Source organism: Neoarius graeffei, chromosome 25, assembly GCF_027579695.1.
Source record: "Neoarius graeffei isolate fNeoGra1 chromosome 25, fNeoGra1.pri, whole genome shotgun sequence".
NCBI classification, from domain to species: domain Eukaryota; kingdom Metazoa; phylum Chordata; class Actinopteri; order Siluriformes; family Ariidae; genus Neoarius; species Neoarius graeffei.
This window is the reverse complement of record NC_083593.1, coordinates 57957242-57981432: the sequence shown is the minus strand read 5'-3', so window position 1 is coordinate 57981432 and position 24191 is coordinate 57957242. Positions and strand designations below refer to the sequence as shown.

Below are 24191 nucleotides of genomic sequence, written 5' to 3'. Positions count from 1 at the left end.
CCGGCCGGGCTCAGCCCGAAGCGGTGACGTGGGCCCGACCTCCTGTGGGTTCACCACCCACAGAGGTAGCCGTAGGGGGGCTGGTGCAGTGTGGATTGGGCGGCAGTCGAAGGCAGGGGCCTCGACGACCTGATCCCCAAACACAGCGGCTAGCTGTTGGGACATGGAATGTCACTTCACTGGGGGGGAAAGAGCCTGAGCTTATGTGGGAGGTTGAGAGGTACCGGCTAGAGATAGTCAGGCTCACCTCCATGCACAGCTTGGGCTCTGGAACCTAGCTCCTCGAGAGGGGCTGGACTTTCCACTTCTCTGGAGTCGCCCATGGTGAGCGGCGGCGGGCTGGTGTGGGGTTGCTTATAGCTCCCCAGCTCAGCCGCCATGTGTTGGAGTTTACCCCAGTGAACGAGAGGGTCGCCTCTCTGCGCCTTAGGATTGGGGAGAGGGCTCTTGCTGTTTGTGCCTACAGGCAAAATAGCAGTATAGAGTATCTGGCCTTCTTGGAGTCCCTGGGAGAGGTACTGAGAGGTGCTCAGACTGGGGACTCCATTGTTCTACTGGGGGACTTCAACGCTCACGTGGGCGACGACAGTGACACCTGGAGGGGCGTGATTGGGAGGAACGGCCTCCCCAATCTGAACTCGAGTGGTGTTTTGTTATTGGACTTCTGTGCTAGTCATGGTTTGTCCATAACGAACACCTTGTTCGAGCATAGGGGTGTCCATAAGCGCACGTGGCACCAGGACACCTTAGGTTGGAGGTCGATGATCGACTTTGTTGTCGTTTCATCTGATCTCTGGCCCTATGCCTTGGACCCGCTGGCGGAGGAGGAAGCCGGACAGACCTGGCAGGTCCAAACATATGGTGAGGGTCTGCTGGGAACATCTGGCTGAGCACTCTGTCGGGGAGGTCTTTAACTCCCACCTCCGGGAGAGCTTCTCCCAGCTTCCGAGGGAGGCGGGGGACATTGAGTCTGAGTGGACCATGTTCTCTGCCTCCATTGTCAACGCGGCTGTTCGGAGCTGTGGCCGCAAGGTCTCCGGTGCCTGTCGTGGCAGCAATCCCCGAACCCGGTGGTGGACACCGGAAATAAGGGATGCAGTCAAGCTGAAGGAGTCCTATCGAGCCATGTTGGCCTCCAGGACTCCTGAGGCAGCTGATGGGTATCGGCAGGCCAGGCGTGCTGCAGCTCGGGCAGTTGCGGAAGCAAAAACTCGGAACTGGGAGGAGTTCGGTGAGGCCATGGAGGAGGACTATCAGTTGGCCTCCAAGAAATTCTGGCAAACCGTCCAGCGCCTCAGGAGGGGGAAGCAGTACTCTGCCAACACTGTTTACAGTGCGGGTGGGGAACTGTTGACCTCGACTGGGGACACTGTCAAGCAGTGGAAGGAATACTTCGAGGATCTCCTCAATCCCACGGTCACGTCTTCCATTGAGGAAGCGGAGGCTGATGACTCAGAGGTGGACTCGTCCATTACCCAAGCCGAAGTCACTGAGGTGGTTAGCAAGCTCCTCGGTGGCAAGGCACCAGGGGTGGATGAGATCCGCCCCGAGTATCTCAAGTCTCTGGATGTTGTGGGGCTGTCTTGGCTGACACGCCTCTGCAACATCGCGTGGCGGTCAGGGACAGTGCCTCTGGAGTGGCAGACTGGGGTGGTGGTCCCTCTTTTTAAGAAAGGGGACCGGAGAGTGTGCTCCAAATATAGGGGAATCACACTTCTCAGCCTCCCAGGGAAGGTTTATTCCAGGGTACTGGAGAGGAGAATTCGGCCAATAGTCAAACCTCGGATCCAGGAGGAGCAATGCGGTTTTCATCCTGGTCGTGGAACACTGGACCAGCTCTATACCCTTCATAGGGTGCTCGCCCAACCAGTCCACATGCGCTTTGTGGATTTGGAGAAGGCATTCGACCGTGTCCCTCGTGGTATTCTGTGGGGGGTGCTTCAGGAGTATGGGGTTCGGGGCTCTTTGCTAAGGGCTGTCTGGTCCCTGTACGAATGGAGCAGGAGTCTGGTTTGCATTGCCGGCAGTAAGTCAGACCTGTTCCCAGTGCATGTTGGACTCCGGCAGGGCTGCCCTTTGTCACCGGTTCTGTTCATAATCTTTATGGACAGAATTTCTAGGTGCAGCCAGGGGCCAGAAGGAGTCCTGTTTGGGAACCACAGGATTTCATCTCTGCTTTTCGCAGATGATGTTGTCCTGTTGGCTTCTTCAAACCTGGACCTTCAGCATGCACTGGGGCGGTTTGCAGTCAAGTGTGAAGCGGCTGGGATGAGAATCAGCACCTCCAAGTCAGAGGCCATGGTTCTCGACTGGAAAAGGGTGGCTTGCCCTCTCCAGGTTGGTGGACAAGTCCTGCCTCAAGTGGAGGAGTTTAAGTATCTCCGGATCTTGTTCACGAGTGAGGGAAGGATAGAGCGCGAGATCAACAGGCGGATCGGTGCGGCCTCCACAGTGATGCGGTCACTTTACTGGTCCGTCGTGATGAAGAAGGAGCTGAGCCAAAATGCGAAGCTCTCGATTTACCGGTCGATCTACGTTCCGACTCTCACCTATGGTCATGAGCTTTGGGTAATGACCGAAAGAACAAGATCGTGGATACAAGCGGCCGAAATGAGTTTCCTTCGCAGGGTGGCTGGGCGCTCCCTTAGAGAGAGGGTGAGAAAAGCACAGTCACTCGGGAGGAGCTCGGAGTAGAGCCGCTGCTCCTCCACATCGAGAGGAATCAGCTGAGGTGGCTCGGGCATCTCTTTCGGATGCCTCCTGGACGCCTCCCTGGGGAGGTGTTCCAGGCATGTCCCCCCGGGAGGAGGCCCCGGGGAAGACCCAGGACATGCTGGAGGGACTATGTCTCTTGGCTGGCCTGGGAATGCCTCGGTGTTCTTCCCGAGGAGCTGGCCGAGGTGTCTGGGGAAAGGGAAGTTTGGGCTTCCATGCTCAGACTGCTGCCTCCGCGACCCGGCCCTGGATAAGCGGAAGAAGACGAGACACTTCATCATTTCATCACTTCATCTGAATCATCATCGTTCCATAACGACTCATTTCTGTCTCTTTACTGAAACATCTCTTTCTTGCAAAGGCTTTAATCCTGGAGTGATTTATAACTAATTATTAATGTTAAGCCTTTCTAAACAAGCCTTTCTCAATTTCCCTGAGGGAACCCACCCAGTTTTATCTAATCGGTCTGATTTCAGCTTGGGTTTTATAACCCCGACTCCAAAATAGTTGGGATGATTGATTGATTGATTGATTGATAGATAGCACCTTTATTTAAAAATAAAAGATAAATCACCCAGGGTAGTCCAATCAGGTAGCCACAAGAGCAAACCTGCTATCAATAGGAGCCCTGGGATGCTGTGTAAAACACAAATAAAAACAGAATGGAATGTTTTACAAATCCTTTTCAACCTACATTCAACCGAGTTCAATACGAAGGCAAGATATTTAATATTCAAATGATAAACTTTATTGTCTTTTGTAAACGAGTCTGATGCCTGCAACACATTCTAGATAAGTTGTGACGGGGCGGGTTTACCGCTGTGTTACATCCCCTTTTCTTTTAACACTCAGTCAGTGTGTGTGAACTGAGGTACGAACTGCTGAAGGTTTGAAAGTGAAATTCTTTCCCGTTCTTGCTCGATATACGACTTCAATTGCTCAACAGTTTGGGTCTCTGTTGTCGTATTTTGTGCTTCATAATGCACCACATATTCAATGGGAGGCAGGCAGGCCAGTTTAGCACCTGCACTCTTTCTATGAAGCCACGCTGCTGTAACTCATACAGAATGTGGCTTGGTGTCGTCTCTCTGGAATAAACAGGACATCCCTGAAAAAGATGTCGTATGTAAGGCAGCATGCCGCTCCAGAACCTGTATGAACCTTTCCGCACTAATGGAGCCTTCACAGATGTGTAAGTTCCCCCTGCCATGGTCACTAACACGCCTCCACACCATCACAGATGCTGACCTTTGAACTCTGTGCTGGTAGCAGTCTGGATGGGCCTTTAATTCTTCTTTTGCCCAGAGGACACGGCGTCCCTGATTTCCAAAAACACTGTGAAATGTGGACTCATCAGACCCCAGCACTCGTTCCCACCCTGCCTCAGTTCGTCTCAGATGAGCTCGGGCCCAGAGAATTCACCAGCGTTTCTGGATGATGTTGATATTCGGCTTTCCCTCTGCATGGGAGCTGCAGCGATGAACTGAGATGACAGTTTTCTGGAGTGTTCCTGAGCCCGTGTAGTCACGTCCTTTATACAGTCATGTGGGGTTTTAATGCAGTGCCGCCTGAGGGGTCGAAGCCCACGGGTGTGCAGTGTTGGTTTTAGGCTTTGCTCCCTCTGTACAGAGATTTCTGTGGATTCTCTGAATGTTTTGATGTTCTGGATTGTTGATGGTGAAATAACTAGACTCCTTGTAATTGTATGGTGAGAAACGTTCTTAAGCTGTTGGACTTTTTGCTCCTGCAGTTTTTCACAACGTTTTGAACCTCACCCCATCCTTACTTGTGAATGTCTGAGACTTTCCAATCATCATTGAACCTGTTTACGCAGAGAATGTTCCACACAGGTGTTTTTTTTTAATCATTCTACAACTTGCCCAGTCTTTTGTTGCTCCTGTTCCATTATTTGGAATGTGTTGCAGGAATCAAATTCAGAATAAGTGAATATAATAAAAAAAAAAAATATTATATATATATATATATATATATATATATATATATATATATATATATATATATATATATATAAAATCAGTTTGAACGTTAAATATCTTGTCTTTGTTTTATATTCAATTGACTATTGTGTCAAAAAGGATTTGTAAACCACTGCATTCTGTTTGTATTTATATGTTTTAAACTCCAGGATGGTGATGGTTCAATCAGACCTATATGTGGGTGAGACTGGTTTCTGCTCACAGACGATGATTTAAAGTTTAGAGGAACCATGAGAAGATCTCCAACAGAGTGAATTTCAAAAACAGAGGTTCACTCCTCCCCTCCATCATAAATCATGAATGTGGGAGGACGTTGGAGATGTTTATCCTGCCTGTGGCCTCTCTCTCTCTCTCTCACACAGGATGAGCATGTCAGAGGGTCAGATCTACGTATTTATTAAAAAAAAAAAAAAAAAAAAAAACACACAACAACAAGGGGATGAGGGCACACCAGAGCTGTAAAATCTAAAAACAGAAAATCCATCTGTGTAGCAGTGTGGAATAAGAAGAGGAAGATGACCAACCTGTGATGTGCAGCTGCACTACAGTCAGAGCTGCTGTTATAGAAAATTAATCAACACCTTCTGACCAATTAACCAATTACAGTCCAGAATTCATATATTTAAATAAATAAATAAATAAATAAATAAATAAATACACCTTCTGGTGAAGTCACTTCATCTCACACTGAGAAAAAAAAGAAAAATCCAACCTTTAATTGTAAAATTTATTCAGAGGAAAAACAAATTCCTCATCAAGAAATAATCACTTTTGACCAAAAAAAAAACACAACACCACACGTGGCACTATTGTTGGCACACCAGTAGTGAATGTTACACAATGTACCTGAAGTACGTTTCCATTTAAACTGAACATGTGCGAGTTGATCGGAGTGTGTAGGAACTTTCACACCATAATCCATGACTTTCTGATGAACTGGGGAACAAACATGAGGCGACACAGAGGCCAAATTCCCTCAACATGGGAAAGATAAGAGACACACAAGCCACATGAGGGAGAAGTGTGTTGACCTCCATAAGTCAGGGAATGGGGATAAAAAACAGCTCCTCACCTGAAAATATCCATTTCTACTGTTAGGGCAAAAATAAAAAAGTGGACACCAACTGGAACTGTTCCACACTCACCTGGAAGAGGAGCCGAGTTTATTTTACCCCACGGACAGTGAGGAGGGGAAGAGAGGCAAAACATCCCCAAGGGTCACTGTTGGTGAATTACAAGAAGAAGTCAAACCTTTGGGTTTCTGAGTCTCCAAAACCCCCATCAGACTCCACCTCCATACCAACAGATTATTTAGAAGGTTCCAGAAAAAAGCCTTTTCTGTCAGTTAACCCCAAATGTAAGCACCTCAAGTTTGTGAAACACTACGACAACTTTGACTGGAACCGTGTTCTCTGGTCTGATGGAACACAAATGGAGCTTCTTTTTTCCCCACCTCAATAAAACACTCGCAGTGGGTTTGGAGTAAAAAGAAGGACGGCTATAATGAACAGAACCCGATCCAAACTGTAAAACATGGTCACAGAATCGAGCTTCTGCCCTGAACATCTCAGTCCCCTGAGCTGAACCCCAGTGAAAACCTGTGGGCGGAGCTGAAGAGGAGAGAGAGAGCACTAGAGAGGGTCGAGGACGCTGGATGATCTGGAGAGGTTGTGTAGAGAGGAATGGGCTCAGTGCCCCGCTCTGGATCTCCAACCTTATAAAATGTTAGAGGAGAGACACTTTTACTGACAAAGAGAGGGTGTACAGAGTATTAAACACAGGGGGGCCAATACTAGTGGCACATGTGTTTTTGTTGAAAATAATTATTTCTTGATGAGGGATTTGTTTTTCTCTGAACAAATTTATTTCAATTAAAGGTTGGATTTCTCATTTTTTCAGGGTGAGATGAAGCGACTTCACCAAAAGGTGGATTTTTTCCCCCCAAACCCTTTTTCTGATCTTATATATATATTTTTGTTATTTTGCATTTTGTTTTTCTTCTTTCCTTCCTGTCTCTCCTGTTAATTTAAAATAAGGAAGATTTTGGAGCGCCGCCTCCTCCAGTAACACGAACAAACGTCTCCTTTGTGCAGTGAGGCAATGCGACATGGCAGCAGCACAATAGATAACACCCGCAGACCAGGGGAGTAATTACGTACATGCCGCCTTTTTTTTTGTTCCTCTTGCAGCTTCAGAGGTGTTCATTAGATATCCTCAGCACTGACAAATTAATCACTGGAGTGAGGGAGTCGTGCAGGACGGCTCTCATTCGGAGCAGGAGGAGGAGGAACGTATAGATGTCGAGAGCTGATGGATTTTCAGGCCCAGAACGGATCACCCTCCAAACTGGAGCTGAAGCCACAGTGATGGATGATGACACTCGGATTAAAGACAGGGTCAGGAGATAAACCACAGAGGCCCCAAGTGAGGAATGACCACAGCAGATAAACCCACAAAATAACATCAACAAAAGCGCTCCAGATGTTCCTCCAGACACACATGGCTCCTGCACGAGCAGTCAATACAGCAACAGGAAAATAAATCTTAAAACCCTTTCAGGACTGACCAGTTTGGCATGATGTGCGTTTACAGGATCTGCGTATTGTAGCAAAGCCTGGAACTGGTTATTCTTGGTGAATGTGATAATCTTCAGGACTGTTCCAAACTTCGAAAAGATCTACAGCAGGGTGAAAGAGGAAAACAAGACAAAAAAAAAAAAAAAAAGTGTCATTTATAAAATTAAAAAACAAACAAATCCCCCCCACCACCACACACACACACACACACACACACACACTTCGGAAAACAGAGAGCCGCTCTGGATTGATTCTTGGTCACAGATTGTTCACACTGACATTCAACACACTGCAATTGTGACTTTACACCATTTAGAAAAAGAAACTCGGACTCGTTCATCACACAGCGTTCACTTTAACATGAAAACAAACTGTCTGTTTTTCATTCTGATCCCAGATCTGTTTGTGTGTAAATTCTCCAAAATCTCCATTTAATCCAAACCAAATATGAAGGAGGCGTGGCTTTAATGTGGACACCGATGTGTGCGTGTGTAACGAGCAGCTCAGGCTCGTTTTCCATCTCTGTCTGTCATCCGTCGGAGAGAAAAAGACACGTTCTGAATTGATTTATTAAACAGAGAGAGAATATCAGCTGGGTGCAGATCAGAGGCTCAGGGTTCAACTGATGACTTTCTAAAGCTGCCAGGTCCGTAATAAAAACACTGTGTGTGGTGCTGTTACAGTAAAATAATCAGTGATCTGGTGGTGTGATGAAGCAGAGCTCCTGTTCCCACCCTGCTGCATGACTGTAATACAGACTCATTAAGTTTATTCATCTATACTTGCTTTATATTTTGCAGATCAGAGCTGCAGGATTGGTGTAAAGGTGTAAAATCAAAAGCAGTGGGTTTTTTTTTTTTATTATTTCTGGGCTCATCTTTAAAGATCTGACTTTAGATTTAAAAAAACAAAACAAACAAAAAAACCACTATTCAGAGAAGGACCTGTGGGAAATGAGAAATGGTCCTACCTGGTGAAGGACTTCCAGAGAAACCGGATAGAAGAGATTTTCCACGATGATGCGTAAGACGGGACTCTGACCGGGCATCATGCTGCTGTCGCCAGCCGACGCTGAGTGAGTCATGTTCCCCGAGTGAACGGCGTTGACGGCCTGCAGAGCGGCCTGAGTTCTCTGGAGGACCATTCAGAAACCAGTCAATTTCAGCAGATAATTGCTGAACCTCCCCTCTCTCACACACACACACACACACACACACACAGAGCCTGGAAGCACAACAATTTCTGAACTCTAAAATTAATTTCAGACAGAACTGAACATGAACACGCGAGCTGTAATGAAAATGTGAAAATGCCATGGTGCTGATTTAACATTCTCAGACGATGAGTCACGCAAGCGCGCGCGCACACACACACACGCTCTCAATCAATTCCACCCCACTGTCCTCTGGTCACTCCAGATTTATGTAAATGTCATGCGCAGCTCCCTCCACATCCCATCAGCCAATCACATCACATAACCGTCCTCCAGGATGGAACCCAAAGAAGGCTGGCGGTGCAACCCAAGACCCTTGTTACCATGGTGATCGTGTGCAGAGGTTAAAGGTCAGAACTAACGGAGGGTCCTCACCCCTTGGTTGGGCAGGTTGTCGGTCTTCAGTTCACGGTGGTTGGAGTACTGGATGTAGACGGGCTGGTTACGGACATGTGGCGTGGCCGTGGTGTAGTAGTTCACCATAGTGATCGCTGCCTCCTCAGAAGCCATTTCTATAAAAGCCTGGGGGGGAGAAAGCCGACTTTAGCTTCCAGAGTAAATTAGCAGGAAGCTTCTTAGCATTTAACTTTTCATCTTTATTACAAGAAACACAAAATGGTCAAAATGTTAAGATATTAAAAACGAAATGCGACATGATTTTTCCGAACGTGATGTAAACGTGGGCTTTTATTCCACTTTTAATCCTCCGGTTTTTCAGTTCTCCATCTTTTCAGCAGATTTTTAAGTCCTTTTTCTGTCTTGTCTTGTCACCCTAAACACTCGGAAACCTTCATCTCCCTTTCCAGATTTATATTCTCAGGATGAAGGCGTGTGTGAGCAGTTCTCTTGATCCACACCAACTCTTAACCTGGCTGGTGAAGGATTTAAACCCATTAATAAAGCACTAACTAAAACAGATTAACTGTGTGTGTGTGTGTGTGTGTGTGTGTGTGTGTGTGTGTGTGTGTGTGTGTGTGTGAACTTTTAAGCATTTTTAGAAAGACACACTCTGAGACTGAGTCAGGTGTCGTATTTACTCTGGATGGTTAAGTAGGGTTTGAGGAAATAATATACATTTTTCAAAAACTTTTGCTTGTTCCATAGAAATAGGTTCCATAGAAATAGGTAACTTCTTGGGGGGGGGGGGGGGGGGGGGGGGGGGGGGGTGTTAGGGTTACAATAAATTTATTACACAGTGTATGGATTTTTTTATTATTTGAATATTTCATTAAAATGTTTGCCAAAGTTTTATGAACCTTCATTTATTTTCATTTAATTTTGCATTAAAGAATTAATTTTAAGTTTTTTTTTTTTTCTGAGCACTTTTGTCTCTACAGGTCCCACCTTCACCCAATTTGATAATATTTATTTTAATGACCACTTTTGATTATTTAACAATGGATTATTAGCCATTTTTTAATTAAATACTTTTTAGAAATATTTGTTGGCATTTCATTCGATCATCTTCTCCATTGTCTGTCTTAAGCCTTTATTTTATATTTTAGACTTTAATTAAAACCCTTTGAGCTGTAAAAAGGCGAATTATTTCTGTAATCATAAAACTATATAATAATAATAATAATAATACAGAAAAAAGAATGAAATTTCATGATAAGTTTTATGAACGCTCCCAGCAGGATTTGACGCTGTGTCACACAGGCTCATGGGCAAATAAATAAATAAAATAAAATTCACTGCACCTGGTTTTTGCTTTTGAGCATCAACAGGTTGGTGACTTTACCAAAAGGGATTCCTAATGAGATGACCTCGGCCTCGGAGACCTCAATGGGAACTTTACGAACGTGAAGGACTCGAGAGGGGCCACAGGGCGTTCGGTCTCCTTTATACGTTGTGCTCTCGTTGCCATTAGCTGCAAATAAAAACAAAAATCAACAAACAAATATATCAGTGGCGATTCAGTGGAACAAACGTATGATCCAAACCATCAGGGGGTCAAATCATACGACCCGAGTATGTGGTGTTATGACCAGAGACGCAGTTGCACAAGAAAATGTGATTGTGAAATGATCCACAGTGCAAACATGAGCGAGTGGGTCTGAGTTATGAAGTTTGATGGCCCTCTGATGAAGCGTGACTGAGCAGGAAGAGGTGGAGTCACAAACTCCATTTGTTACAACATGGACAGGAAGAGAAGACAACGAGAGCTTATTTCCAAAAAGCTGTGTACAAGCACAATATTTGACAAGTTGAAGTTGGTTTGGCATCAATCTCTCAAACTGCGGGAGAAACAGCAGGACAAAAAAAAAAAAAGAAAAAGTGATCTGATGGATAACAGGAGTGTGAGTGCTTGCACAGAGTCGCACAAATAAATGAAAAACAGGATGGAAAAAACCTCATTGGAACACTAACGTACTGAAATTATTAGAGAGAGAAACACTGAGACACTGAAAAACACACAAGTGCCCTGAAACAGGGCTCTAACGAGACGCAATACTTTGGTACCAAGTCAATGCCAAAATTCCGAAAACAAGTCAAAACACTCCCCACTCCACTCCACGCATAGTAGTTAGTGAAGGTAGTGGGAATGCAATTCTTCTGGACCTGATGGTGGCATCATACATGCCTGCAAGTGCTCGAGTCTGCTGTGAGGAGGAGGAGCTGGAATAGAAGGATAATGAGTTGGAGGAGAAGAAGGGGAAGAAGAATAAGAAGGAGGAGGAGAAGGCAGCTTACGAGCACAGAAAACAACACGTGGAAGACAGTGACAAGTGCAGCTGCAGCGATAGCTCGGTGTCGCCGGTTTGATTCCCTGTAGCAGCAGGAATGGCTAAAGTGTCCTTGAGTAAGGCATCGAACCCCCACCTGCCCCCCAGGCTGCTCTAGGTGTGGTGTTTGTAGCTCTGGATAAGAGCGTCTGCTAAACACCTGTAATGTAACGTAATGGAATGTAGACTTGTTGAAAAGAAAGAGTCATCTGTGGAAGGGCTATGTGTTGGAGGCGGATCATCAGCGAGCAATAACAGAGATTCACAAAAACCAAAATACAAACTGCGCCATCAAACAACATTTCACACCAATGAAGGAAACACTGCCAATTTTTTAAAACCTTTATTTAACCACAAAAAGACTCAGAGATTAAAAATCTCTTTTACAAGAACATCCTGGCCGAGACAGGTAGCAGCACAGTTAAAGTACAGAGACACACACACACACTTTACAAAATAAGTTATGTAATGAAGAGGTAATTTCAAAGTAAATCAACAAAAGTTCATTAAAATCAATACATCAAAGTCAGGTAAAACCTCTACAGCTGGACGTTTGTCTGAAAATAGTTTAAAATCGCTTTAAAACCTGAAGTTTCAGGTCAGTTTGTAATTGGTTCTAAGCAGAGGGCGCAAAAAACTTAAATGCCTTTTCCCCCCAGTTCAGTCCGGACCTTTGGAACAGAAAGTAAAAACGGATCCTGCGAGCGAAGACTCCAACAGTCCACATGGTTTTGACAAACGTCCATTTGAAGGTACGATGGAAGCAGACCTAAAATACACTCCTAAACAACAACACGCCATGTTTAAGTCTCTGTGTGGAAATTTAAAATTTGTGATGAACCTCAGTGCTCCATGGTAAACGGTGTCACAAGCATATAAACTCTGAGGGGATGCCTGCATATACAGTGCCTTGCAAAAGTATTCATACCCCTTGAACTTTTTCACATTTTTCCACCTTACAACCACGAACTTAAGTTTTTTATTGAGATTTTATGTGATAGACCAACACAGAGTAGCACAGAATTGTGAAGTGAAACGAAAATGATAAATGGGCTTCAAAATTTTAAACAAATAAAAATCTGAAAAATGTGGTGTGCATTAGTATTCAGCCCCCCTGTACTCTGATACCTCTAAATACAAATCCAGTGCAATCAGTTGCCTTCAGAAGTCGTCTAATTAGTTAATAGAGTCCTACTGTGTGTAATTTACTCTCAGCATAAATACACTTGTTCTGTGAAGGCCTCAGTGGTTTGTTAGAGAACACTGAAGAACAAACAGCATCATGAAGACCAAAGAACTCACCAGACAGGTCAGGGATAAAGTTCTGGAGAAGTTTAAAGCAGGGTTAGGTTATAAAAAAATATCCCAAGCTCTGAACATCTCAAGAAGCACTGTTCAATCCATCATTCAAAAATGGAAAAAGTATGGCACAACTGCAAACCTACCAAGACATGGCCGTCCACCTAAACTGACAGAGCGAGCAAGGAGAGCGCTGGTCAGAGAAGCAGCCGAGAGGCCCATGATCACTCTGGAGGAGCTGCAGAAATCCACAGCTCAGGTGGGAGAATCTGTGCACAGGACAACTATAAGTCGTACACTCCACAAATCTGGCCTTTTTGGAAGAGTGGCGAGAAGAAAGCCATTGTTGAAAGACAGGCATAAGAAGCCATGTAGGGGACACAGCAAACATGTGGAAGAAGGTGCTTTGGTCAGATGAGACCAAAGTTGAACTTTTTGGCCTAAATGCAAAGTGCTATGTGTGGCAGAAAACTAACACTGCTCATCACCCTGCACACACCATCCCCACTGTGAAACATGGTGGTGGCAGCATCATGCTATGGGGATGCTTTTCTTCAGCAGGGACAGGGAAGCTGGTCAGAGTTGATGGGAAGATGGATGGAGCTAAATACAGGGCAATCCTGGAAGAAAACCTGTTGGAGGCTGCAAAAGACTTGAGACTGGGAAGGAGATTCACCTTCCAGCAAGACAATGACCCTAAACACACAGCCAGAGCTACAATGGAATGGTTTAGATCAAAGAATATTCATGTGTTAGAATGGCCCAGTCAAAGCCCAGACCTAAATCCCATTGAGCATCTGTGGCAAGACTTGAAAATTGCTGTTCACAGACGCTCTCCATCCAATCTGGCTGAGCTTGAGCTATTTTGCAAAGAAGAATGGGCCAAAATTTCAGTGTCTAGATGTGCAAAGCTGGTAGAGACATACCACAAAAGACTCGCAGCTGTAATTGCAGCAAAAGGGGGCTCTACAAAGTATTGACGCAGGGGGGCTGAATACTAATGCACACCACATTTTTCAGATTTTTATTTGTTTAAAATTTTGAAGACCATTTATCATTTTCGTTTCACTTCACAATTCTGTGCTACTCTGTGTTGGTCTATCACATAAAATCTCAATAAAAAACTTTTAAGTTCGTGGTTGTAAGGTGGAAAAATGTGAAAAAGTTCAAGGGGTATGAATACTTTTGCAAGGCACTGTAGATCACATCCCCATCATCCAACAAAGACATAAAACTGGCAGCAACAACGAGCCTCGTTCTGGCCTCAAAGGAAAGGCAGGACCTGATTCTGAAATAAAACCTGAATTTTAATTTCAGTCTTTTTACCTGCTGGTGAATACGATACGCAAATGAAAGAGAGTCATCAATCCAAATACGGAGATACGTGTACTGGGATAGAGATTCGATCTGAGAACCCTGTGTGAGAAGTGATGATTTGTGGCATATTCTGAGGTGCTGATGTGACATTTAAAAACATGAGTTTGGTTTTATCTGCATTTAAGACAGGGTTTGAAATCAAAGCAGTCCCCTCAGGATTCCGCGGGCCTTTTTTGTGATTGTTGCGGGCTAAAATGTCTGATGTTGCAGGGGGTTTTCCAAAAAATTGCGATGAAAGTTGCGGTGTTTTTTAGGTTTTTGTTGTGGTTACATTGCAGGAGGAAGTGAAAGTTGCGAGAAATTGTTGTGATGTTCTCTTTTTGTGATTAAAATTGAGCGATAAGTTATTACTGAAAAACTATTGATTAAAAAAAACCAGACACTGAGAAATGGTCCTATAAACAACTTTACCAATATAAAAGATTACCAGGACTACAAAAATGCAGAAAAATAGGCTTTACTTATCCAAATGCACCTGTTGGTTCAAAAGTTAAAGTGCAGAGAACCTCACAGCACAACATGAAGTTACCTTAAAATATAATATAAATGCCTCAGCTTTCATGGAAGAAAAAAACTATTAATACTAGTACTGTGTGCAGGCAGTCTCTCCTGAAGACTAAATTAAACACTAGTACTGTGTGCAGGCAGTCTCTCCTGAAGACTAAATTAAACAATAATTATAAACTAATAAAATAAATGGCTCAGGCTTCATAAAGAAAAACAATTTGAACAGAATCTCACAGTATGATGCTGAAGCTGCCTAAACAATGGAAAATAAAATACCATTTTGGCAAAAATGTTGGCATCCATTAATTTCTTGTATTAAGTAAAAAAATAAAGTGCACACAGTCCTTCACTGTAAACATAACACACTTTCAGTAACAGAATTTAAGCCTATATAAACACTGACTTGCACATGCAGTGTTGCCAGATACTGCTGACGTTTTCCAGCCCAAAATATGTTCAAAACCTGCCAAAATGCACTTAAAACCGCCCAATCTGGCAACACTGCATGCATGCTGCTTCTCTTGAACATATACATGGAAGTAAGGCGGAAGGTAGTTTGTCGACGTCACCTCAAGACGACGCCAACGATTGGTCAAATTTGTGTGAAAGTTGCGGTGATTGGATATAATTGCAACACTGCCCTGAATTCGTGGGGATTGGTTGAATTTGCGTTGAAGTTACAAATCGCAACATCGCGAAATCCTGGAGGGTCTGATAAAGGTTCTGTAGGACAGTACTGAACACTGGCTGCGGTTGAACACGAGCCCGGGACGGTGTGGATGAGGAACTGAACTCTCATCTGCATACAAGTCAAAATTTGCATTGGAAAGATTTTGATTAATATTCCTGATCTAGAGAATGAATAGGAGCGGTCCCAGGACCAAGTCCTGTGGTATTTAGCACAGCAAAGCGATCAAAGACAGGCATCCAGATTGACTCCAAGAGCTCAAGGTGAGTTTCAGGTCATGTTGAAGTCACATTAACAACATATCCACAGTGTTCTTAGTTCTGAAACACACACCAGTGTTATTTCTGTTTCAGACAGCAGGGGCAAAGACAGGTTTTTAATTTGGGCACCATGGCGAGCGTAGCGAGCCAAAATTTTTTTTTTACTATTTTTGCGAGTAGCGTGCCGAAAATTTGACGTATCATTTTTAGTAATTTTTTTAACCAAATTATAAATATATCGAGCAATAAAAATAATAGAAATTACACAATCATGTGCAAGTATAAAGTAGTGCTGTATCTAAAAAGTCAAAAGTTTTCTCCAACATTCTGAATAAATAAAAAAGATAAAAATAGTTCATGAATTTTTTATATGTATGAAAAATGGGAAACAATATGTAATATCAATCTATTTGCACAAGAGTATGGGCAGCAGAAAACTTTAAAATCTCAAACAGTGAAACAATAATGATCTAGAACAATCAAAATATCAAAAATAAATAAACTAATAACTGGATTTTTAATTGTGTGCAGCCCTTAAGGAATAATAAAGAAGAATTATTATAATTAAATGTATGAGCTAAGCCATGTTTTTAAACATGAAAAGTTAAAAAATCAAGTACTAGATATAATAGCTTATGCTATATTTTGTAAGCCTAATTATGATCACAGCATCTATTTGGGCACACATCTATTTCAATTCAACTTCCAATAGAATTTGGTATAAATTAATTTGGGCATAAATGGGATAAAAATAATTTTTCACTTAAGTTTAAAAATAAGCTGGTACAAAGCAGATTACATAAAAGTCTCACATAAAATATGTAATAAAAATCCATAGCGTACCTGGCAACTGTAAGGCAGCTGTTGCAGACGACAAGTCAGTGACCTCGACCTTGTCAACAATATCGTCTGATGTCTTCTGACTGTTGTGTCGTGTGATAAACCTCCCCATCCCCCGCCTGGAGACTTAATAATGCCATCGATTGTGCGTTTTCCATGAATATATGAACTGCTGTTCTTATTATGTGATTTACCAGTTGTCTTAGGTCTACCGCGACCCGGCATGACGACCACTTGTCGATCTATACTATCAACAGTATCACAAACCGACAGCCATGCGTTATCATGAATCGTTGAGAATTTCACAACATAAACAAAGGAAGTACATTTTACGACATTCAGACGTCAGAGACTCGGACACGGTTTACGGTAATCGCTAGATGCATTTCATGTTCACTTCATGTTATGAAGCGATTGAACAACAAATTGAAATATATATGCCAAAAAATGACATTTAACAATAATTTAAAATTATTTTGGGTTCTCCACCCTTATGAAACAGGATTTTTTCTTCTAATTTGGGCGATTTTCATATGTTCCATTTTGGGCCTTTTGACACGCCCGTAATTTGGGTGCCGTTATACGGTATGTAATTGGGGCTGTATTTGCCCTTGGACAGAAGGCACTGCTGTGGAGCCAACGATGTTCCAGATGATGTCTGTGATGGAGAAACACTAAAGGCTCCTGTGTTTAGGTGAACAGTGTTTTTAATAAACGGACTGCAGGTTAAAGTTCACGGCATTTACGGTTTTATTTCTGCTTTAATACCACGAGATTGAGAACCACAGAATTTCACTGGCACCATATCGACTACTAAACGTCTTGCATGAGGACATCTGAAACACTGAAATGCAGGAACACATGAAAAGGCATTAAAATACTAAAATGCTGAAACATAATGAATTGCAGCTACGACTGAAACATTAAAACACTGAAGAAAAAAAAAAAAAAAAAAATCACTCCATCACGGGTTAAAGGACCGTTTCTAAAAACAGGGACACCTTCTTAAAATACTACAGAGTGAACATATGGGTCAACTCCCGCGTGTGGGTGTGTGCTGGGAACACACACACACACACACACACACACACACACACACACACACAGTATTAATCCCTGCAGTGAGAGGAGGCCGAGAGGGGCAGAAACACACAAAGGAAAGTGCTGAAGTCAGCAGGACGAGGTGCCACATTCACACAGCGCAAGAGACGGAGACGACTCAGTGCACATCACTAAACACTCAACCGTGTGTGTGTGTGTGTGTGTGTGTGTGTGTGTGTGTGTGCACACGCATCACCAAACACTAAATTTACTATCAGGCACAGGAATCAGAGCGTCAATTTGAAGCAGATACGTTTTTCTATCATACTTTCAGCAAGTTTAAGAGGTTTTTTTTTTTCTCCTCAACTTTAATGAAGCTGTGTTTCTACTTTCACCAGAAACTTTATTTAGATCAGGAGCATAAAACACACAGGCTGGACACGGGACAAGAAAGGTTCTAATCGAGGCCGCCGAAATATCCATATTCTCAATTAAAATCTGTGTGGGAGGGGCTTACTCTCTATTCCCTGGCAATCATAGCCACACCAGCCAACATACACACGAGCTGATGGATGTGGAAGAGGGCAGACGGTGCTTTCTTCAGACTGCGTTAGGCTCGATTCACACTGCTCAGTTATCGGATGGTTTGGGGTTTTCTGGGTTCAGCAGCTCGGAGAAACTGAAGGAGTTTAATTAGCATTAAGTGATTTGATTAGAATATTGAATCAAAATAATTGATGAATAAATGTCAATAATTAAAAAAATAAATAAATAAACCACTATGAAGCCTGAGATTGCAAGAACAGAAAAATAATTCCAGAAAACCACCACAAACTCAGCTCAGTCTCAGAAACAAAGAAGAAATTGAGGTTTTTTTTTTAAAGCCACACAAACAAACAATGACCTCATTTGAAAAGATAAGTTAAATTTATATAATAAAAAACAAAAATCCTGACAGTTTTTCCCTCTTTATCTTTTCCCCACTGCTGAGATGTGAACCTGTGAGTGGATTTTCAACCTTTCTTCCCTTCTGGATGCGGTGGGTCTCAGAGACCAGACACAATTTTAAATAAAGTCTCTACGCCAAATAACTCTTAATTTATTATGCAATAACACATCGTGTGTGATGCGAGTTCAGAAAAATCAGACTCCTGGTGCTGAAGCTCACTCGGTTTGCGTTGGACACAAAAAGGAAAATTCTGTGATGCAAATTCAGAGGCGTGGGACGAGAACCTGCTCACTCACTCAATCACCTCATGTCAGGGCAGGAGAAACACCAAACCCAAGGACAGGTGTGCTTCACACGAAATAAATAAACCCCTCACACTCCATCAGGCTCAGCTGCAGATCGGCCCCGTCTGCTCTCAACCACTTCATTCCCTCTTTAAACCTCAGTGAGGAGAAGAAAGTGCCGTGTTTGTATAGAACACATCTACATTCCTGATATTTTAACAACAAACAGGACAAGTTCACGCCCATAAACCGTCTCATGGGAGACGCTCGCTAACACGACGGACACAAATAAGAACATTCAGGAAGGAAGAGAGAAGGTGGAGAGAAAAACAGAACATGCAGAGTAACAGCAAGGCCGAAGACAAACAAGCAGAGCGCCGGAGAAAGAGCACACTCTGTTCTTCACTGGGGGGGGGGAGCGAGAGATCAGTTAAATCTGGATTTTATATATCTCACACACACACACGATGGTTTTAATAATATTTATTCTCTAATGGATGCTTATTCAGAGGAATATTACACACAGAGCAAACGGAGAAGCAGCTCTACACCACACCCTAAAGGCCTGTCTTCACCCAAACACACTCCGGCCTCGTTTCATTCCACTTTTATGGAGTCTTTTTTTTTTTTTTTATCTCCCATCATAGTCGTGAACCCTCACTGTTCTTGGAGACAGACATCCTGACACATCCCAGCAGGCGAGCGAGCAGCTGACCATCAGCCGAGCCCCCCCCCCCCGTTCTCCATCCCTCCCCCCCGTTCTCCATCCCTCCCCCCTGTTCTCCATCCCTCCCCCAGCTCAGCATCAATGACCTGGTGTTACCATGGCAACTGTACACATGACCTATTGAAGCATCTGGCTCCGGCACGGTAATTCGTCTCGTTTGTGCTGTTAACAAATCTTATTGTGAGGCCTTAATGCGATTAAAGGATCCATCGCTCTGAATCAGATACACCACGGCCTTCTCGAGAGGAAACGGCTTTAAACAAAACAAATAAAATAAAATACATTTTAAAAAAAAAGATGAATATGAGCTTGATGGCTGCATTTCAAAATCATGACCGTGTTTCTCAACCAAAGCAGGAAAAGTCTCATCTCATTATCTGTAGCCGCTTTATCCTGTTCTACAGGGTCGCAGGCGGGCTGGATCCTATCCCAGCTGACTACAGGCGAAAGGCGGGGTTCACCCTGGACAAGTCGCCAGGTCATCACAGGGCTGACACATAGACACAGACAACCATTCACACTCACATTCACACCTACGCTCAATTTAGAGTCACCAGTTAACCTAACCTGCATGTCTTTGGACTGTGGGGGAAACCGGAGCACCCGGAGGAAACCCACGCAGACACGGGGAGAACATGCAAACTCCGCACAGAAAGGCCCTCGCCGGCCACGGGGCTCGAACCCAGGACCTTCTTGCTGTGAGGCGACAGCGCTAACCACTACACCACCGTGCTGCCCAAGCAGGAAAAGTGTTTTTATTTCTTTATTTAAAAATAATAAAGTGGAGCGTTTGGTGGACTGGGTAAGAAAAAATGTTTATCATCAAATTAAAATGGCCTCCATCTGGACCAAATACAGGAAAGCAGAAAGTAGACGGATGTGAATCTGACTCCGATCCGTCACCTCGGTGTGAAAACACGACCGAGCTTTACACTTACCGTGGGAAGGAAATGTGGTTTGGAACACTGAGGTTTTCCTTCAGTCACAATCAGCAGCTGAACTGGAAACATTCAGAGAAACGGAAACCACACACCGTCTTCACTCATCTCAAACATCTCCAGCTGAGATCACAGTCTCACAGCACTCCTGCTTACACCACAGCGCTGCTGAATCCTGCACTCTGATTGGTCAGGTGTTGATTAATTCTCTCAAACAGCAGCTCTGACAATAGTGCAGGTTTATATTAATGCACTCGCTCTGACACGCTATCGTTTCCATAGTAACAGCTCGTTCACAGGGGTGTGTACATAAGGGAAAAAACCAACCTGCTGATATGAAGTTCACTGTGAGGAGAAACGTGTTTCTGCAGATTACACCACTTCTTCATGGTTTCTCAGTAACATGATGGTATGAATTTTGAGAGCGAGTAACGAGACCCTGCTGAGGGAGCGACTGTTTATCACTGCTTTAACGTAACGAGCTCATTTCAGGAACATTAGCTGTAGCTATAAACGGATAAAAACAATGACATTCCTGAGTAGGTTAAACTGGTAAGGGCTGGTAAATTGCTGTGGTCTAAGAGGAATAAAACACTTCGGGACGTGAACTCATCCTCATCACAACACCCTGAGGCTGATTATTTTCCTCTAACTGCACACCCTCATGGGTTTTATTCCTCTTACAGCACAGCAACTCATCAACAATTACAGTTTTATATTTATTAAAGAACATCACGCCAAACTCTTTATAGTTACAGTTGTATGCAAAAGTTTAGGCACCCCTCACTTATTTACACATTTTGTTATCTGTGACGTGAAAAAAAACCCAACAAAAATCCCTCCACATTCTGCAAATGCTAATGAACCTGAAGTATTGAAAAGAAAATGCAATTCTTGCATGTGAAAAAGTTTGCCCACCCTTTGGACAGTAAAGTCTAAGAACTTAATTATTTACATTTTTTCCACGAGTAAACTTCCCACAGTGCCTTCAAACATTTATACATTATGTTTCTTTGGTAAAGAATCTGTTTTGTTCAAACCCTTTTATTATTAGACGACGATAAACGTATAAAAACTGGAGCTGCACTGCTGCGTGTTCCTGGGAAATTCATCAACACCTCCTGACCAATCAGAATTCAGAACTCAACAGCACTGATGAACTACTTACAGATAATACCATCAACTTTTCTTCTGTCCAGGTAAAAGCTGGAACTGTAAGTCTTCCATCTCAGTTTCATAATCAGGAATTCTATATTCAGCACATTACAGAAAAACATCTATTTCAGACAAAGCTGCTCCTTTTCACTAATGCTCTCAGCTAAACCTCTGTACAGTCACTGAGGGGTGTGTGTGTGTGTGTGCGCGCGTGTGTGTGTGTGTGTGTAGCCTGTGCCTGTTCCCTGTGCTCCTGACACATGCTGAAGGAATGAAAGACTTGCAGTTTGTGTGTGCTTCTTTCAAAACGTGTATAAACCTGGTGTTATTTCCACTGAGGGTGTGGCGTTTATTGAAAGGTATTTTATAGAACATCTGTGTTAGAGATGGTGAAGTCACACCCCTAATTATGTCATGAACACTGTGTGTTGCTAAAAAAAACAACAACAACCGAGTGACAGAGTTACTGTTCTCACCCTGCAGCTGATTAATTTCCTAAAACTGCATGTCTCAGTGTTTTATTCTACTTTAACACCACAGCACTTCAACAACTACCATTTTTAATTTAGTAAAACATCGTCTCGTACTTTTTATCTGTTTGTAGTTAAAGAGATGAGCGAGTTCCTGTTGTCACTTACATTACAGCAGCTTCCTCGGCACACACAGTCTCGTTATCCTCTCTCAAAGTTAATAAGACATACATTATTTTATATATATATATATATATATATATATATATATATATATATATATATATATATATATATATATATCTTGCAACTTGTTCCAACAGGTTACTGAAAAGCCGCAAAGAAGATTCAGAAGATCAGAATCGAGTTTACTGCCGAGTCCGAGCTCACATACAAGGAATTTGCTTTGGTGGTTGGTGATTAAAAAAAACAGTTAAGATAAAAGAATTAAAAAAAAAAAAGTTGTATAAATAGAATAAAAATGAGAATCTAAAATATACAAATTTGAAAAAAAATAAATTATATATATATATATATATATATATATATATATATATATATATATATATATATATATCGCACCAGGGAGGAGGAGGAGCAGAATAAGTATAAACTCCTCTGTGCTGAAGATCTCAGAGATCTTAAAGTTCCAGCTCTGAGTGATACACAGTGCTCACACTGGAGACTCCTTACAGAAACCACACACACACACTTCTCAGAGAAATCTTCACATTATCAGTGATTTTTTAATCTGCTTGTTATCAGTGGAGTGTCCGCTGTACATGTCCCCATGAATGATCCGTTACTACAGAAACAATAAATGTATTCGAAAAAAAGTGTATGAATGTAAACCTGCACTACAGTCCGAGCTGCTGTTAGAGAGAATTAATCAACCAATCAGAGCCATAAACATGAAGAGAGGCCTTTGTCACGTGTACACTCAGCTCAGTGAAATTCTTCCTCTGCATTTAACCCACCTGAAGCAGTGAACACACACACACACACACACACACACACGCACACGCACACACACTTTACAAAATATGGATGAGTCACGGAATATGGATTCACAGAAAATAAAAAAATATATATATAAAAGCATGGATCTTTTATTCACGGATGTGTGATTTTCTGTGAAATATCAACAGTAAGTTAATAAAGTAAAAACATAAAAATACAGGAAAGATATTTTAATTATGAACTTCAGCAGTCCAAACATTTAATTGTTTCAGGCTTCTCAAAATTTTTTTTTTTAATCTGTGATGCACCATCCGTATAAAACCTGTAACATACTGAAACGTCCGTGACCAATCTGTAAATTATTAGCATCCATATTAAAATCTGTAACTACACCGTATTTTTTTTAAAAATTATTATATTTCCGTAATCCATACCTATCTATATTTTGTCAACCACCCCACGTACACAAGTGAGCAATGAGTGCGCGCGTGCACACACACACACACACACACACACACACACACACACACCCACCAGTGGGCAGCAATAGGGGTGTTCACACGGCAACTTTTACTCCGGTGTAGCACCGGGGCTGCCCCGGTAGAGCGTTCACACGGTACAAAGTTATAGCGGTGTAGCCCCTGAAAGCTGCTTAAACCGGTGCAAATCTAACCCTGCTCGGGAGGGGGTTTAAGAAATTTACTCCGGAGTAAATGCTAGTTTGCGGGGCAGCACCGATATAAAATGGGACGTCTGAACGCTACAGGGGTAAACTCGCTACGCGTGAGGAGAGTTGATTACATACGGGCATTGCACAATTTGCATCCTGGTATTTTGCGCTTCCAAAATGGCGAATATCAACAACAACAGAACCGCGTGTCTTCCAGTGTTGCCAGATTGGGCAGTTTTAAGTGCATTTTGGTGGATTTGAACATATTTTGGGATGGAAAACATCAGCAGTATCTGGCAACACTGGTGTCTTCATCCACGTTGTTTTCCCAGCGCTTGGTGCTGCCATGACAACCGGGAAAAGGAAGTACATTTTCACGCATGCGCATATTTCATTTCCGCATTATTACTATCGTATAGCACGGTCGCAAAAACTGCCGTGTGACCGCAAGTGGGGCTGCACCGGTGCTAACATGCTTCTCTCTAGTAAGCAGGTATGTGACGTGTGAACGCTCCACAAAATTTACACCGGTGTAAGATATATCGCAACAAAATACATCGGTGCAGCATCGATGCAAATATGTGCCGTGTGAACACCTCTATTGCTACAGCGCCCGGGGAGCAGGTGGGGGTTCGGTGCCTCGCTCAAGGGCACTTCAGCCCTGGTGTGATTCATATTTTCGGTTCTGTATGAACACGGACCAGCAGACACTGAAGCCCAGCGCTGATCTTTCAACAAAAACATACAGTACAATGTTTAAAAATCCAACTGAAGTGTGTTCAGGATGTCTAGACGGGCT

The 24191-nt window shown here is 43.0% G+C and overlaps 1 protein-coding gene across 5 annotated transcripts in view; it reads right to left on the bottom strand.

Moving 5' to 3' along the window:
- The window catches only part of ptbp3 (polypyrimidine tract binding protein 3), an 88907-nt gene that overhangs the window by 18557 nt on the left and 46159 nt on the right, over positions 1-24191 (bottom strand). For all 5 annotated transcript variants that reach the window (XM_060909014.1, XM_060909013.1, XM_060909015.1 and 2 more), the window contains 4 exons: positions 10202-10371; positions 8877-9023; positions 8259-8420; positions 7279-7389 (listed from right to left, as the gene is read on the bottom strand). In XM_060909014.1, coding sequence (XP_060764997.1) covers positions 7279-7389; positions 8259-8420; positions 8877-9023; positions 10202-10371 — 590 coding nt within the window. The remainder of the gene's footprint in view (positions 1-7278; positions 7390-8258; positions 8421-8876; positions 9024-10201; positions 10372-24191) is intronic.